Raw genomic sequence first — 16,526 nt, forward strand, 5'->3', positions numbered from 1 at the left:
ATCCAGGCGTTTCTTAAAAAAATCTACTGAGCTGGCCAATCTCTTTTCTTGTAAATATAAAATGTGTCCCCTTTTCCTCTGTGATGACCTTAAAGTGAATAACTCAACACCAAGTTCACTATATGGACCACTTATGTACTTATACATGTTGATTCAAACTCCCCCCTTAATCTCCTCTTCTCAAGAGAGAATAAATTCAGTTCCTCCAATCTTTCCTCGTAGCTGTGCTCCTCCATGCCTCTTATCAGTTTGGTTGCCCTTCTCTGCACTTTCTCCAGTTACCTGAGATCCTTTTTGTGAACTGGTGCCCAAAACTGAACGGCATATTCCAGATGAGGTGTTACTAAATATTTGTGCATGTACAGGGGCAAAATGATAAATCTCTTTTTGCAGTCCATACCTCTTAATACAAGAAAGGACTTTGCTCACTTTGGAAACTGCAAATGGCATTGAATGCTATTAAAAGTGGTGGAAAGCCTTCAAGGTTTCCCACCTTAATGCATTCTATGCATTAACATAAAAAAACATTCTGTACTGCAGCTCCCCCTAGACCCCCCATTTTTCTTACCTGAGCCCGATCCGATCCAGCAATGTACATGAGCGCAGCGGCTCCAGCCACGGTCTCTCTTCTCATTGTACAGATTTATATTAGCAGGAGCCATTGGCTCCCGCTGCCATCAATCAAATCCAGTGACAGAGGTGTGAAGGATGGGCCGATTCCCACTGTCTCTATCAAGGGACGCAGCAGCAGGACTTGGGAGCAAGCCGCACGGGTGCCCCCACGAAAGCTGCTTGATGAAGAGGAGGGGCCTGGAGCGCCGGCGGGGCACCCCAGAAGAAGAGGATTGAGGCTGCTCTGTGCAAAAGGATTGCACAGGGCAGGTAAGTATAAGGCATGTTTGGTATTTTTATAAAAATAAAAAGAAAGGAGGGTTTACAACCCCTTTAAGCTTACTATCTACCAGAACACCCAGATCCTTCTCCACCATTGATTCCCCCAGTTGCACTCCCCCTAGTATGTATGTTGCATGCATAACTTTACATTTATCAACATTAAACCTCATTTGCTACATAGTTGCCCAATTAAACAGTACATTGAGGTCAGCTTGTAAATTGGAAACATCCTGTAAGGAAGTTATTCCACTGCATAGCTTGGTGCCATCTGCAAAGAGTGAAATGGTATTTTTAATCCCAGACCCTATATCATTTGTAAAGATATTAAAAAGTATAGGGTCCCAACACTGAGCCTTGGGGTACACCACTAATAACCTTTAGAATATTCAGAGTATGAATCATTAACCACTACTCTGAATACTGTCTTTTAGCCAGTTTTCTATCCATTTACAGATTTTTTTTTAAGTCTGTAGATTTAACCTTAGACATTAGCCATGTGTGGGGAACTGTGTCAGATGCTTTTGCAAAATCCAATTATACCACGTCCACAGCCACTCCTTTGTCTAAGGTTTTGCTTACCTCCTCATAAAAAGATATCAGATTTGTTTGACAACTTCTGTCTCAAGAACTCATGTTGGTTATTGTTAAAATGTTTTTTTTTTCTAGCAAAAGCTCATCTGTGTGGTCTTTTATTAAACTCTCCAGTATATTCCAAACTATAGAAGTTAAACAAACAGGTCTATAGTTACTTTGTAAATACTTTGACCCCTTTTTAAATATAGGCACCACATTGGCTTTACAATAGTCCAGTGGTACTTTACCAGTCATTAAAGAGTCCCCAAAAGATAGAAACAATGACTTGAAATGACAGAGCTCAACTCTTAAGAGGCGCCGCCCACCGCTTGGCAGATACCGGCGGTCAGAGGGATGCGGCGTCTCTTACCAGGTAACTTCTGATGACAATCCCTACATGTTTGCTCTGCTGGACTTTTACAGAGCCAATAGTAATTTACTCTGGTCTCTTTATTTCTCTTTCCCATATTACCCTTTGCAGCGGTTGGCCTTGTCTGAAACTAGATTAACCCAGCTCTCCTTCCTACTAAGTACTGCTATTTGTACACTGGCAGTAATATGTTAATCTCTATAAACACCTGTTTGTTGAAGTATAGTGACCTTTACTGAGTTTGGAGACCACACCTGACCCCCTGGGAGTTCCTTTACCCACTTTTGAGATGGTTATTTTAAATCCCCTCTTTTGGGTATGGATATATATATTATATACACTTTAACATGAATGAATCTATCTCCAATTATATAACAACTATTTCAACCTGTAAAGAAAGGTGTCTGATGCTAAAAAAACGTCAACCACCCGCCCGGCGCTAAAATATATAAAAGTGTGAGGTGTATAAAATAAAATGTGTCTACTAAAACCATAAATAATACCTAGTAGATAATAAAATCATGTAAACATGTCATTCTGTGCATCCTTTAAATGCACTAGCTGCCACTGTAAAAAACAAACTTGCAAAATCAAATGTATAATAATAGCCCAGTCCGTGCGTCTCAGTCCAACATATCATACATTCAGCGGCGCTTGTGCACATACTAAGTGCATGTGCAAGTGTTATTGATCAGTTCCTGAAATAATTCAGAGCCTGCCAAGGTAGTCTAGTCCACACTTCACAAGGTAATTAGTCACAGCCAGCAAAGATTTCTCCTCAGATGTTCAGCACCAGTGATTGCACACCCAGTATCACTAAGCCTTCACCACACCGACCGTGCTCCCCTATGGAGTGGCCACTCACCAAATTGCCCTTGAAATATCGCCTTTATGCATAAGCTGCATGAGCCCTTGCTTCTGGTCAGTCTGTCGTCTCCAGAGCACGTCCAGATCCTGTCCGTCCACCAGGGATCACTATCAGGCTGCGTGTCTCCTCAGTGCTCAGGGGTTTCCTCCAGGGTTCAGCACCGCCAGCTCTTCCATCAGCCAGGAATGACATCCACACCACCGCCCTCCTGCACCTTCCACCTCTCAGTCTCCTGACCTCCTGACCTTCTGAGGTCAGGAGACTGAGAGGTGGAAGGTGCAGGAGGGCGGTGGTGTGGATGTCATTCCTGGCTGATGGAAGAGCTGGCGGTGCTGAACCCTGGAGGAAAGCCGTGAGCACTGAGGAGACACGCAGCCTGATAGTGATCCCTGGTGGACGGACAGGATCTGGACGTGCTCTGGAGACGACAGACTGACCAGAAGCAAGGGCTCATGCAGCTTATGCATAAAGGCGATATTTCAAGGGCAATTTGGTGAGTGGCCACTCCATAGGGGAGCACAATCGGTGTGGTGAAGGCTTAGTGATACTGGGTGTGCAATCACTGGTGCTGAACATCAGAGGAGAAATCTTTGCTGGCTGTGACTAATTACCTTGTGAAGTGTGGACTAGACTACCTTGGCAGGCTCTGAATTATTTCAGGAACTGATCAATAACACTTGCACATGCACTTAGTATGTGCACAAGCGCCGCTGAATGTATGATATGTTGGACTGAGACGCACGGACTGGGCTATTATTATACATTTGATTTTGCAAACTATTTCAACCTATTACCTTTTTTCAGGATTCATAATTGCCAATGGGGTATAATTAAAAGTGGATCTTGCTTTTATCAATTTAGTATGAGTATTAATGGACTGACCAAACCCTGTTATCCAACACAACTGATGTGCTATCAATAGCACAGGTGGGATACCAATTTTTTTCATACTTACAACTCCCCTTCTTTCCCTCTCCCTCCCCGGCCTTGTGGTTTTGGCAGCAGTCTCTGTGGTGACACCACACCCGCCTGGGGGGCTATTTGATTTGGCTGGGTTCACTCCCCCTGTGGAACACCTTTGGTGGTGGTGGCACTGTGGTGGGTCGACACTGTTGGCAGCTTTTTTGGTACTGATGTCACTATGCTTTAATGTTATGTATTTGACATTGACGCTATATTCTTATCTATTGCAGTTTATCTTTACATACCAAACTTCTGAAGAAGCGGCTAAATGCAGCGAGACATGTCAAGGTTTTGGATGGACATGGACCACCCTGCTACTTTGTGACAGGGGATTTTCTGGATATATCACCATTTACTGGGTTACCACATACCAGTCCATGTTCCACCTTTATATATGCATTATCTTTGTTTTTTTAATTATATGCTGTGCGATTTCTCTGTATACCAATTGATACTCATGATGAGTTTTAAACCAATTGTTTTTTCGTGAATAAAATTTATATGTTTTAAATACTTTCTTATGGGTTTATAATTACAATTTTATGGCACCATTAAAATCCCTTATGGCCCCTCCCCCCTTATTTCCTGGTGTTTAGGCGACATTTGCATATTGATCCTGCAGCTTGGAGGGTGATCTAGCATCTCTCACCTCCAGCTGGCTGGCTCTCCTGCAATTTGTTTCGCGAAACATCCATGAAAATATTTTTACATTATCACTAGGATGAAGGTGCCCTTATAACCCAATTATACATAGCCGCATTTTTCTCTAGGTCTATAGTTACTTCGTAAATACTTTGACCCCCTTTTTAAATATAGGCACCACATTGGCTTTACAATAGTCCAGTGGTACTTTACCAGTCATTAAAGAGTCCTAAAAGATAGAAACAATGACTTTGAAATGACAGAGCTCAACTCTTTTAGGACCCATGGCTGTATGCCATCTGGTCTACATTAAAGTGGTTGTAAACCCTTTCAAAAACCTAGTGAAGTACCTAGCTTCAAGTGATACACAGAGATTAGGCAAAACCTCCTTTGTAAGTTGCACCCATTTATCTGAAGCCATCTCTTCTCTATAGCCCTCTACAACACAGAATTTACATAGAATCTGTCAGCATATCTCAGCAGCACAAAGCAGGAACAGATCTGAATTCCCACACTGCACAGCTAAGGGTGAAGAGTTCTGAGACTCACTGGAGGAAAGGTACACCCCCCCCCCCCCAATCACACTACACAGAGAACAAGCACAGTTGTGGCTGTCAATAACCGACTGTGTGCTGGAGGTCTTTTCCAGGTGTTTTCCAGGTCTCCTCCTTTCTCTTGGTGTCAGGAAAGCTGTCAGAAGTCACTCATGCAGATAACAGAATAACTAGACAGCAGAGAGAAACCCCACTCAGTGCTTTAGATAGAGACACGTACACAGTATATAAGGATGTGCTTTGTCTCAAGATTTACAACCACTTTAAGATCTCAGCATTATGCAATATAAATAATGATAGCAAATCCTTCCACATAATCTGTACCTATTTATCTGCAGTCCTTTCTCTTCAAGAGATCAAAGGCAGGGGGTGGGGATCTAATGTTACACATTGCATAGCACAGAGCAGAGAGCTGAGTATAGGTAATGGACACCCCCCCCCATAAAGAAACATGCACATCTGAGGTGGTCAATCACCTGTGACCGGTTATATTGCTTTTGTTACCGCTAAAAAGTAGAGGTGAAAGTATATCCCTGTGTCCCAGAACATGGGGTGCAGGCTTATCCTGATACCGATCCAGAGGGCTAGTAAATGACTAGTAAATGTAAAGAGGAAAGGATCGCCGCTACTCCCAACCAGCCCAGGTGAATAAATGGTAAGGTGATAACTCAGCCTATGTTTTCACCACACCATACACCCTGATGGCTTTTGCCCTGCTGTGTATAGTGTGGTGGTGACATGTAAGCTGAGGCCACTACTTATCGTTTATTCACCTGGGCTGGTTGGAAGTAGTTCCTCTGTACACTTACTAGCTGTCAATTACATGTTGTGTGCTGGTGATGAGGGGGAGGGGGGTGGCATAACCATGGAGTGCCTGGTATCGGAGAATACTGTTAGAAGTGACTCATGCAGATAGCAGAGGATGGGGAGAGCAGCCAAGATCCAAACTCGGTGTTATGGCTTGGCTCAAGTACATGCTATATGAGGATAGGTTTTGTTCATTTTTCTTTTCAGCCACTTTAACCACTTGCCGACCGCCGCACGACTATTTACAGCGGCGGTCAGCCCCTACTGGGCAAAGCGACGTAGTACTACGTCGCTCGCCCACATGCCTCTAGGGGGCGAGTGCACGCCGCCGGAGGCGCGCTCCCGCCCCTGCTCGGTCACTAACATCCCCGTGCGAGTGACCGGCGGCTCCGATGTCCGCCGGCCACTCGCGATCTCCCGCTGGAGAGGGAGAAAGGCAGGTGGCTAATGTAAACAAAGCCGCCTGTCATTCTCCCTGGTGTAACTGCAGAGACTGTACGATCCTGCTATGTAGGATCGTATGTCTTTGTGGTTACATCACAAGCCACGCCCCCCCACAGTTAGAATCACACCCCTAGGGAAACATTTAACCCACTGATCACCAATAAAGTTAACCCCTTCCCTGCCAGTGTCATTTTTACAGTAACAGTGCTTATTTATAGCACTGATTACTGTAGTATTGTCACTGGTACCCCCAAAGGTATAAAAAATGTCAGTCAAGGGTCCGATCTGTCCGCCGCAATGTCGCAGTCCCGCAAAAAAAATCGCAGATCACCGACATTACTAGTTAAAAAAAAAAACAATAAAAATTACATAAATATTTCCCGTAGTTATTAAACGCAATAACTTTTGCTCAAACCAATCAAAATACACTTATTGCGATTTTTTTTCACTAAAAATATGTAGCAGAAAACAAATTGGCCTAAAATGTTAAAAAATTTTGATTTTTACTTTTTTTTTGGGGGGAATTTCATATAAATAAATGTGAAAAATATTGTTATTTTTTCAAAATTGTTGCTCTTTTTTTGTTTATAGCGCAAAAAGTAAAAATCGAACAAGTGATCAAATACCACCAAAAGAAAGCTCTGTTTGTGGGGAAAAAAAGGACATCAATTTCATTTGGGTACAGTGTCGTATTACTGCTCAATTGTCCGTTAAAGTCACCAGAATAGTACCGAATCGCAAAATAGGCCCTGGTCTTTGAGCAGCCAAATCCTCCGGGGCTTAAGTGGAGAACCACCTAGGAATAGACTAAATTGTCCTATTGGTACTACTTGTGGCAGTCATGTGGGGTTTTAAATGCAAACAGGATCATGCACTGATGTTGAAAATCCAAATTTCAACCCAGCCACTTCAGAGGCAACAACTTTCTTTACATCCGATAGGGTTCCACCTCCAATTTGATTGCCCATCCCACATTGCTACCTCTATAAATTAGTCAGCATGCCACTGAACAGTGAAGTATGTTCAAACAAGGCAGATTCTGGATTTCCTGTGTTCCCCTGTCCAAAGTATTAAAGTGGTTCTCAAGGCTTTTTACCTTCATACTTGCAGCCTTCCCAGCCCCCCCCCCCCCCCCCACCCACCCCTCAATATTTATTTACTTATTTATTGAATTTCAATAAAGCTGTGGCCTTTTCCAACCTAATCAGCCTCTGTGTCATTTTCGGGCAAGGTATGGTTTTTAGTTGGTTGTGACTGAGCCTGTGCTTCTTAAAAAATCAAGAAAATGTTTCTGAGAGGGTATAGAGAACGATTGCTTATTTAAGTTTCTAAACTAGGCAAATATATTGGTGAAAAAAAAGAGTTGTAGCTGGGAATATTTCAGCACTCTTTCTTTTAAATACTGAAAGAAAATAACTTTCTACAGTGCTATGGGAGCGTTCACAAGATGTGTTTTACTTCTTGCAAATGAAAAATGGATTTAAAGTCTTACTAAACCCACAACAGTTAAATCAGTCTGTATATGCAGTAAAGACTGCTTGTTATATTCACTGTGAAACCTAAGGGGTTAACCCTCTGCACTGTGTAAAAAGGCTGTTTGATCCTGTCTCATCTGATCCTCTCCTCCTTCCACTATCCCCAATATATTTCCTGACAATACAGAGCCAGGGGACCAGCTGCACATGCTCAGTTTGGTGTGTATTGCTAGAGAGTTTTTTTTTCTTTTTCTTGGGAGGGTGCATATGAACAGCACAGGACCAATCTGATAGAGGGTCAGGGGTCCTGCATCCTGATAGGACAATCAGTACAGAAAGAAAACTCCTCCTACAAGCTTTAACTAGACACTCAGAATGCACGAGACTGCTATATACTGCTGATGAGAAAAGGTATTTAGCAGTTTATATTTACTAAAACTATTGCATTGCCATGCAATGATTATTTTCCTATCAGGTGCATGATTACAGACAATTACTTTGGAAAGTATTGGTTTCCGTTAAGGAAATTTATAGTCATAGTCAAGGAAAAATTGATATTTCTAAAGAACTGAATATATATATTATATATATATATATATATATATATATATAAATCAATCCATTCAAATGCAGCTCAAAGAAAGACTTTCCAAAGGGTATGTTTAAAAATATAAATTCTGTCATTCTCGATGAAACGCTTACCAGAATAACTCTCTGCAGCGGCTGGCACTAGCTCATACATCTTCCCGGCTGTGTAGATATTACCTCCGTCTAATGTTACCGCATCAACTTCTTTTTGCTGAACAGAAAATGGAAGAAATAACCATTAGAGTATACTAATGTTTTATTAAAGGTGGAGCTTTGTAGCTGTTGGTTCCATGACAAATTCTCACTTCTCTCTAAGGGCTCATTTACACCACAATCTCCATATTCAGTGTGCAGTTTTGTTTACACGATTACAGTGCATTTTTGTCACCTTTGCAGTGTGTTGTTTTAGATATTATTTATGCTTTTGTTTACGGAGTTGCATTTACATGCATTTGCAGTACATTTACATACGTTTATCTGCGCTCTGGTAATTTATGTGCAAAAAAAAATGCAGCATGCTATACTTTTTTTTTTGTAAGTATTGAAAATCCTATGCGCTACCACTTTCCACAAGCTATTGGATAACTGTAAATATATAAATATGAAGCAGCTGCTCACATTGCTCAATGTGTCCCCACACTTTTTGCAAGATGAATGTGAATTAAAACGGGGCACTTGCTTATATAACAAATAATAAAGTGAATTTGTGATAACCCTGCTAGGTACTGAAGTCCAAGTGTCAGTGCTGGAAGGAGCTTTTAACAAATATGCAAAGCAATACCAATCATAATTTTATAGTTAGGGTCCTTTCACATGATGCCCCGTCCGGGCGCGGTCCGTTCTCTGCTCAGTGGGGATCGATCCGCCGACCCCCGCTGAGCAGGCAGGTGACAGCTCCATCTCCTCTCTGTGTGTGGAGACGGAGCAGTCAGATCCCCGCTGTCCTCTCTGGGGGAATCGGATGAGAACGGACCGCCTGTCCGTTCTCATCCAATCCCATCCGCTGGACAGATGGAAAATAGGGTTTCCATCCGTCCAGATTTCACGGACAGGATCAGAATCGGATAGCAGCGGGTGTCAGTGGAGATGTCTCCACTAACATCCGCTGCCCCATAGGAATGCATGGAGGATCCGATCAGGTCTGCCTAAAAAACTGACAGGCGGATCTAATCGGATCGTTCATGTGAAAGGACCCTTAATCACCAAAAAAATACCCCTACTGGGTAGTGAAACCAGGTCACCAGTGCTGCAAAAAATGTGCAAATATGCAAAAACATATATAAATATGTCAATCAATGAAGTGACAAAAAATGTCAGTCCAGTTCAGTGACTTGAGCTTTCATATAATGTGTCCATAAATCAATAATCTGCTGTGCAGATAAACTCAACTTCTTCTGTGATGTGATCACTCTCCCTTGCATCTCAATCCACACTGTGTGTACTAGCAGCTCAGCTCATTCCTTAGACCATAAGGTCTAAAAACATTTTGAATATAGAAAATTCCTCTCCGTGGGTCGTTGTATCATATCATTTCCTCCAATCTGTTATGTGACACTCTAAGACCATGTGGATCTGTACACACTAAACATGCAACCCTGATACATATATTATTACCCCTTCTTTGTTTTTTCAATAACCCCATTTTAGAGTTCCTAAAATACATTTTTTTAGTTTTTAATTTTTAGTTTTATTCTTATTTTTTTATTTTTATTAATTACATTTTTTTTATCTTTAGAATATTCCATTGTTCTTTCCCACATTTTTATTATTAATATGTTGTAAAACTTAGGTTGAGAGTGTTTTTTTTTTTTAGATTTTATTTTTTTTATATGTGAATAAGAGATTTCACTGTATTACCAATCAACTACTACATCGCTTTTCAGAGGTATATGGATGTATTTCACCACTAGATGGTGCTATATGAATCGGGATTCCCTTTATAGGCGCGTATCTATACAACACATGACACATTCGTGTTATTTTACTTATTAAGAAGTGGAAATTTTTATATGTTTTTAGTTGTTGTGGACATGCTGCTTGGTAAATTGAAGTAAAGCTGATGTAAACCCCATTCATGAAATCTGACCTGGGCACATATAACTATATTTTTTCCCTCTTTCCAAAGCCCTAGGTGCCGTGTTTTTCTGCTGCTCCGTTCCTCTGTTATCAGCATGATAACTTAGGACAAGCTCTCCGACACACAAGATAAAAGTAGCTGAAAATTTGTGTCAGGGAAGGGACTTAGAGACAGATAAGCAGAGAGCTTATTAGTGTATGCCTAGACTCCCCTCCCACTGCTGAAACAGGAAGAAAAAATTGTAACACAAGCTGCACTTTCTAGAGTCTAGAAAGCTCTAGACAGCAGATATACATGTCAAACTTCATGTTTTATACATGTAAAGAGATTTGTCTCATCTCTGTGTATCATCTAAGGCTGTTCACTTCACTGGGTATATGTTAGGGTTTACATCTACTTTATAACACCCAACTACAGTATGAATATACACCATCGGCACCCAAAGTGTATCATAAATATAACTGTCATACGAAGCATGTCTTGATATCCCACAACTATACTGGAATAAACAAATCAAACTGAGATTAGGAAAGCTTAACCAGGTACATCTGTGTAGTGATCAATATAAACCAAATTGGTATCCATGGGAACCTAGTTGACTACTAGAGGAACGTCGCCCATCCCACTCCACTCCTGGTAAAGTCACGTGTGCTGTGACGCAACGTGTCAGAAGGAGTCGGGTGACGTCAATTCCGGTTTTCAGCCGAGATCGAAAGATCCAGGTTTTGATGCTGTTGATACCTTACTTTACATGAGAGTTACTACGTTTTTAATAAATGGTAATTTAAATACTACACCATGAGGATCTTTTGTCTTGTATAATTACATCACTCACTGGAGGAGAGGAGATTGTATAATGGGAGAAAGTTCGGACAGATCCCTATGGTCTCAGAGTGTCGCAAAACTGATTGGAGGATTTGCTATGATACAGCGACCCACGTGAAGGAATTTTCTATTTTCTAAATGTTTTTAGACCTTATGGTCTAAGGATGAGATGAGCTGCTAGTACACACAGTGTGGATTGAGGTGCAAGAGAGAGTAATCACATCACTGGATTCATAGTTTTATTGATTTATGGACACATACAGTGGGTACGGAAAGTATTCAGACCCCTTAAATTTTTCACTCTTTGTTATATTGCAGCCATTTGCTAAAATCATTTAGGTTCATTCTTCTTCCTCATGAATGTACACATAGCACCCCATACTGACAGAAAAACACAGAATTGTTGACATTGTTGCAGATTTATTAAAAAAGAAAAACTGAAATATCACATGGTCCTAAGTATTCAGACCCTTTGCTGTGACACTCATATATTTAACTCAGGTGCTTTCCATTTCTTCTGATCATCCTTGAGATGGTTCTACACCTTCATTTGAGTCCAGCTGTGTTTGATTATACTGATTGGACTTGATTAGGAAAGCCACACACCTGTCTATATAAGACCTTCTAGATCACAATGCATGTCAGAGCAAATGAGAATCATGAGGTCAAAGGAACTGCCTGAAGAGCTCAGAGACAGAATTGTGGCAAGGCACAGATTTGGCCAAGGTTACAAAAAGAATTCTGCTGCACTTAAGGTTCCTAAGAGCACAGTGGCCTCCTTAATCCTCAAATGGAAGACGTTTGGGACGACCAGAACCCTTCCTAGAGCTGGCCGTCCGGCCAAACTGAGCTATCGGGGGAGAAGAGCCTTGGTGAGAGAGGTAAAGAAGAACCCAAAGATCACTGTGGCTGAGCTCCAGAGATGCAGTCAGGAGATGGGAGAAAGTTGTAGAAAGTCAACCATCACTGCAGCCCTCCACCAGTCGGGGCTTTATGGCAGAGTGGCCCGACGGAAGCCTCTCCTCAGTGTAAGACACATGAAAGCCCGCATGGAGTTCGCTAAAAAACACCTGAAGGACTCCAAGATGGTGAAAAATAAGATTCTCTGGTCTGATGAGACCAAAATAGAACTTTTTGGCCTTAATTCGAAGCGGTATGTGTGGAGAAAACCAGGCACTGCTCATCACCTGTCCAATACAGTCCCAACAGTGAAGCATGGTGGTGGCAGCATCATGCTGTGGGGGTGTTTTTCAGCTGCAGGGACAGGACGACTGGTTGCAATCGAGGGAAAGATGAATGCGGCCAAGTACAGGGATATCCTGGACAAAAACCTTCTCCAGAGTGCTCTGGACCTCAGACTGGGCCGAAGGTTTACCTTCCAACAAGAATGACCCTAACCACACAGCTAAAATAACGAAGGAGTGGCTTCACAACAACTCCGTGACTGTTCTTGAATGGCCCAGCCAGAGCCCTGACTTAAACCCAATTGAGCATCTCTGGAGAGACCTAAAAATGGCTGTCCACCAACGTTTACCATCCAACCTGACAGAACTGGAGAGGATCTGCAAGGAGGAATGGCAGAGGATCCCCAAATCCAGGTGTGAAAGACTTGTTGCATCTTTCCCAAAAAGACTCCTGGCTGTATTAGATCAAAAGGGGGCTTCTACTAAATACTGAGCAAAGGGTCTAAATACTTAGGACCATGTGATATTTCAGTTTTTCCTTTTCATATAAATCTGCAACAATGTCAACAATTCTGTGTTTTTCTGTCAGTATGGGGTGCTATGTGTACATTCATGAGGAAGAAGAATGAACCTAAATGATTTTAGAAAATGGCTGCAATATAACAAAGAGTGAAAAATTTAAGGGGGTCTGAATACTTTCCGTACCCACTGTATATGAAAGTTCAAGTCACTGAACTGGACTGACATTTTTTGGTACTTTATTGATTGACATATTTATATATGTTTTTATACATTTGCAAGATTATCACAAATTGCTCTGTTAATTTATATATATCCTTTTTTTTTTAAACGCACATGAAAGTGCCACAATGGTGTAAACTAGGCCCATTGTAATACATTCCTTTTTATATCTTGTGCATTTGTATTAAAATGCATTTGACTGCCTCTGGTGTAAAAAAGCCCTAAAAGCAGCAACACCAGAAACCTGGAGGGCAGATATGGCTGTTGTTGAAGCCTCCTCCATGACTCTTTTTAAAGCAGTGCCATTAGTTAGGAGTGTATACAGTATGTAGTACTATCTGTTAAAGCTACATATATCAAGTATGCCCAATGACTGTAGATGCTCCAAGCATGAATGAACTAATAGTAGGCAGTACTGTTTATCCACTCAGTGCCAATAACGCTCTTGAAAAAGATCACAGAGGAAGTTTTTAGAAAAACCCCCATACACCTGAGTTCCATAGAGCTTATGCGGCCTGTTATGGTGTTATTCTAACCACTGTTTTTATGTATACAATAACTGAAAATATTTTATGACTATAAAGCAGCCTTTTTTAACCAGGGTGCCTTCGGGGTTCTTCAAGGGCGTTTTAGCAAAATGCCTGGAAATTGCCCAAAAATTGTATACAAGCTAGCAGGTGGATGAAACCCGCCTTTGAGTTACACAAAGTCACAGGTTTTCATTGTGCATTATTACAACCTTCCAACCATTGAAATCCTAACAACCAATAATGTCATTGGTTGATAAGGGGAGTTTAAGGCGCCTACAAAGCATCCTTGTTTGACCCTCCTCTACCCCTCTCTGTCAGCACTGGGTCACATTAGCTAAATAGGTGATAAAAACTGGGGGAGAAGAGAAACACTGTAATACCAGTGATTACCAGTGTGCAAAGCTATATTTGCTATGGAAGAAAAAGTCATCTTTAGGGCTGGGTGTGTACATGTGTGGATGTTGCCGCATTATGTAAAACTATTATTTTAGTTGTTAACATTTAAAAATGGGATGCCTTAAGATTGTGCATAATTTTTAGAGGGGCCTTGACTAAAAAAAGGTTGAGAAGCACTGATATAAAGTATACTAACCTGAATCATTTTCATACATTCTTCATGATTTTCAGCAGAGACACAATGGATTGATGGGGACAGAGTCTTGTTTTTAAATGCCATGGCCATATCTGCACATTTCCAGATCTCCTGTGCGCTTATGCTGCACCACCGCAAAAACTTTGGCAGTTCTGAAAGATACTACCATAAATTAAAACAAACAAGAAGTTTACATTTTTTCAGCTTGTTTAATGGGAAACAATAATGGTTTTGCGTTAACTTAGTTTTATTATTTATTATTTTTATAATGTGAAAGATACTCCTCAAGGCGAATAGCCCCGAAAGCAGAGATGACCACGCAAAAATGACAAATTGCAGTAGGAACAATAACACTTCAGTAGATTAAATCATCAGCTCTACTTAAGTTGGGGCTGTGGTGTTGAGGCACAGAATGGAGAGGTCTGACATAAGAAAAGGTCATTCCTCTGCCCTCCTCCTGCCTGGACTCAGAGCCCAACTTAAGTAGAGTTGGCGATTAATCTATTGAAGTGTTATTGTTCTTACTGCAATTTGTCATTTTTGTGTGGTCACCTCTGCTTTTGAGGTCATTCGCCTTGAGGAGTCCCCTGAAAGCAGCCAGATAATATCATTGAGTTTTATTGCTCTTAATCTTCAGTTGATTTACTTGAGATGGATTTGTCTTTTATTCAATACATTGCTACTGTTTGTTTCATTCCTGATAAATTTCCCAGTAAAGGTAATTTCTGTGTTCACCACAATTTGTGCCCATTTACTGTGGTGTTTGCACTAACATTACTGCCAGGTGTTCCAGAGGTTGAGAGGCAGAGTACAGAACCAAACATACTCAAGTGACTCCTTCGGGGGTGGCGCTACATGTAGAAATTCTACTTCAAAATAGCGCTGTGACCTAACAGTTACTTACTTTGAATTGGAATTTCTATACCTTGAGTAGTGGTATTTAGTGGGATTAAACACTGTTTTTTTTTTTTTCATTTTTGCTAAATACATAAAAAAGACCAAACATTTTGAAAAAAATGTGTTTCTCTTCGCTTCTGTAATAAAATTTTGCAAATCTTTCTTCATAAATTGATCCCAAAAATGTATAACTGCTACATTACTTTGGTAAAAATAACTCAAATCAGTGTATATTATTTAGTCTGTAGGAAAGTTATCCACAAACTATGGTATACATATATGAAAAGCAATCAGTCTTCAATTCTTAAAGGAGTTGTAAAGTCAGAAGGTTTTTTATTTTAATGCATTCTATGCGTTAAGATAAAAACCCTACTGTGTGCAGCAGCCCCCCTTGGCTCCCCTAACACTTATCTGAGGTCCCTGTATGTCCAGCAAAGTCCATGAATGTCTCAGCCATCCGAGATTTTTCCTTCTGATTGGCTGAGACACAGCAGCAGCACCATTGGCTGCCACTGCTGTCAATCAAAGTCAACTAGCCAATCAGGAGGGAGAGGGGCGGGGCCAGGGTGGGACTCCATGTCTGAATGGACACACAGAGCTGTGACTCGGCTCGGGTGCCCCTATAGCAAGCTTCTTGCTGTGGGGGCACTGAACAGGAGGGAGGGGCCAGGAGAGCATAAGAAGGACCCAGGAAGAGGAGGATCAGAACTGCTCTGTGCAAATCCACGGCAACAGAGCAGGTAAGTATAATATGTTTGTTATTTTTATAGGAAAAAAACAAGACTTTACAATCGCTTAAGGCCCAAAAATACCAGGACAGTACAAATACCCCCAAAATGACCCCTTTTTGGAAATTAGACAGTCTGAGGCATTAAGTAAGAGGCATGTTACATATTATCACCAGTGCTGTAAATCATCATATAACTGGTGTGGTGGTGATCACGGACATTGACTGGTGACAGTATGTTAAAAAAATAAAAAGAAATTAATTTTTTTAATCTTTTTTTTATTTTTTACACACTGGTACCAGAGCAATACTGTGTTACCATAGTGACACTGTACTACTCTGAGGAGGCCATTCTCTACACCAAAAATGAAAAAAGCTTTGTCTTTATGTATACTTTAATGGATGACAAAAGATTCCTAGAGTATTACTGGATCCAATGAGAGCAAAGCAGAAGTTCTAATTTTAGGCACACTGTGGGGGAATTTACTAAATCTAGCTCAGACAGAATCTGGAGCAGCTGTGCACAGCAACCACTTAGCGAACACTCTGTTGTACATTATACTTCTGACCCCTACACTGTATACAGTATGTTATGTGTTACACTCCTAATCCCTAAAATATGCTATGTTGTACGTTATACGCCAAAACCCTGCATTGTATAAGCTATGTTGTATGTTATTTTCCTGATCGCACTGTATATGTTTAGTGGGACTTTATACTCCTGATTTTTGAACTGTATACACCATTTCATATTTTGTAGACCTGACCCCTGCAA

The 16,526-nt window shown here is 41.1% G+C and overlaps 1 protein-coding gene across 1 annotated transcript in view; it reads right to left on the bottom strand.

The window, feature by feature from the left end:
- MELTF (melanotransferrin) overlaps nt 1–16,526 on the bottom strand; it is a 113,072-nt gene that overhangs the window by 32,832 nt on the left and 63,714 nt on the right. The window contains exons 9-10 of the mRNA XM_082252433.1: nt 14,128–14,279; nt 8,293–8,389 (exon numbers count right to left, since the gene is read on the bottom strand). Of these exons, the coding sequence (XP_082108559.1) occupies nt 8,293–8,389; nt 14,128–14,279 (249 nt within the window). The remainder of the gene's footprint in view (nt 1–8,292; nt 8,390–14,127; nt 14,280–16,526) is intronic.

The sequence above is a fragment of the Pelophylax lessonae genome, assembly GCF_965119305.1.
Source record: "Pelophylax lessonae genome assembly, chromosome: 3".
In the NCBI taxonomy this organism is placed as follows: Eukaryota; Metazoa; Chordata; class Amphibia; order Anura; family Ranidae; genus Pelophylax; species Pelophylax lessonae.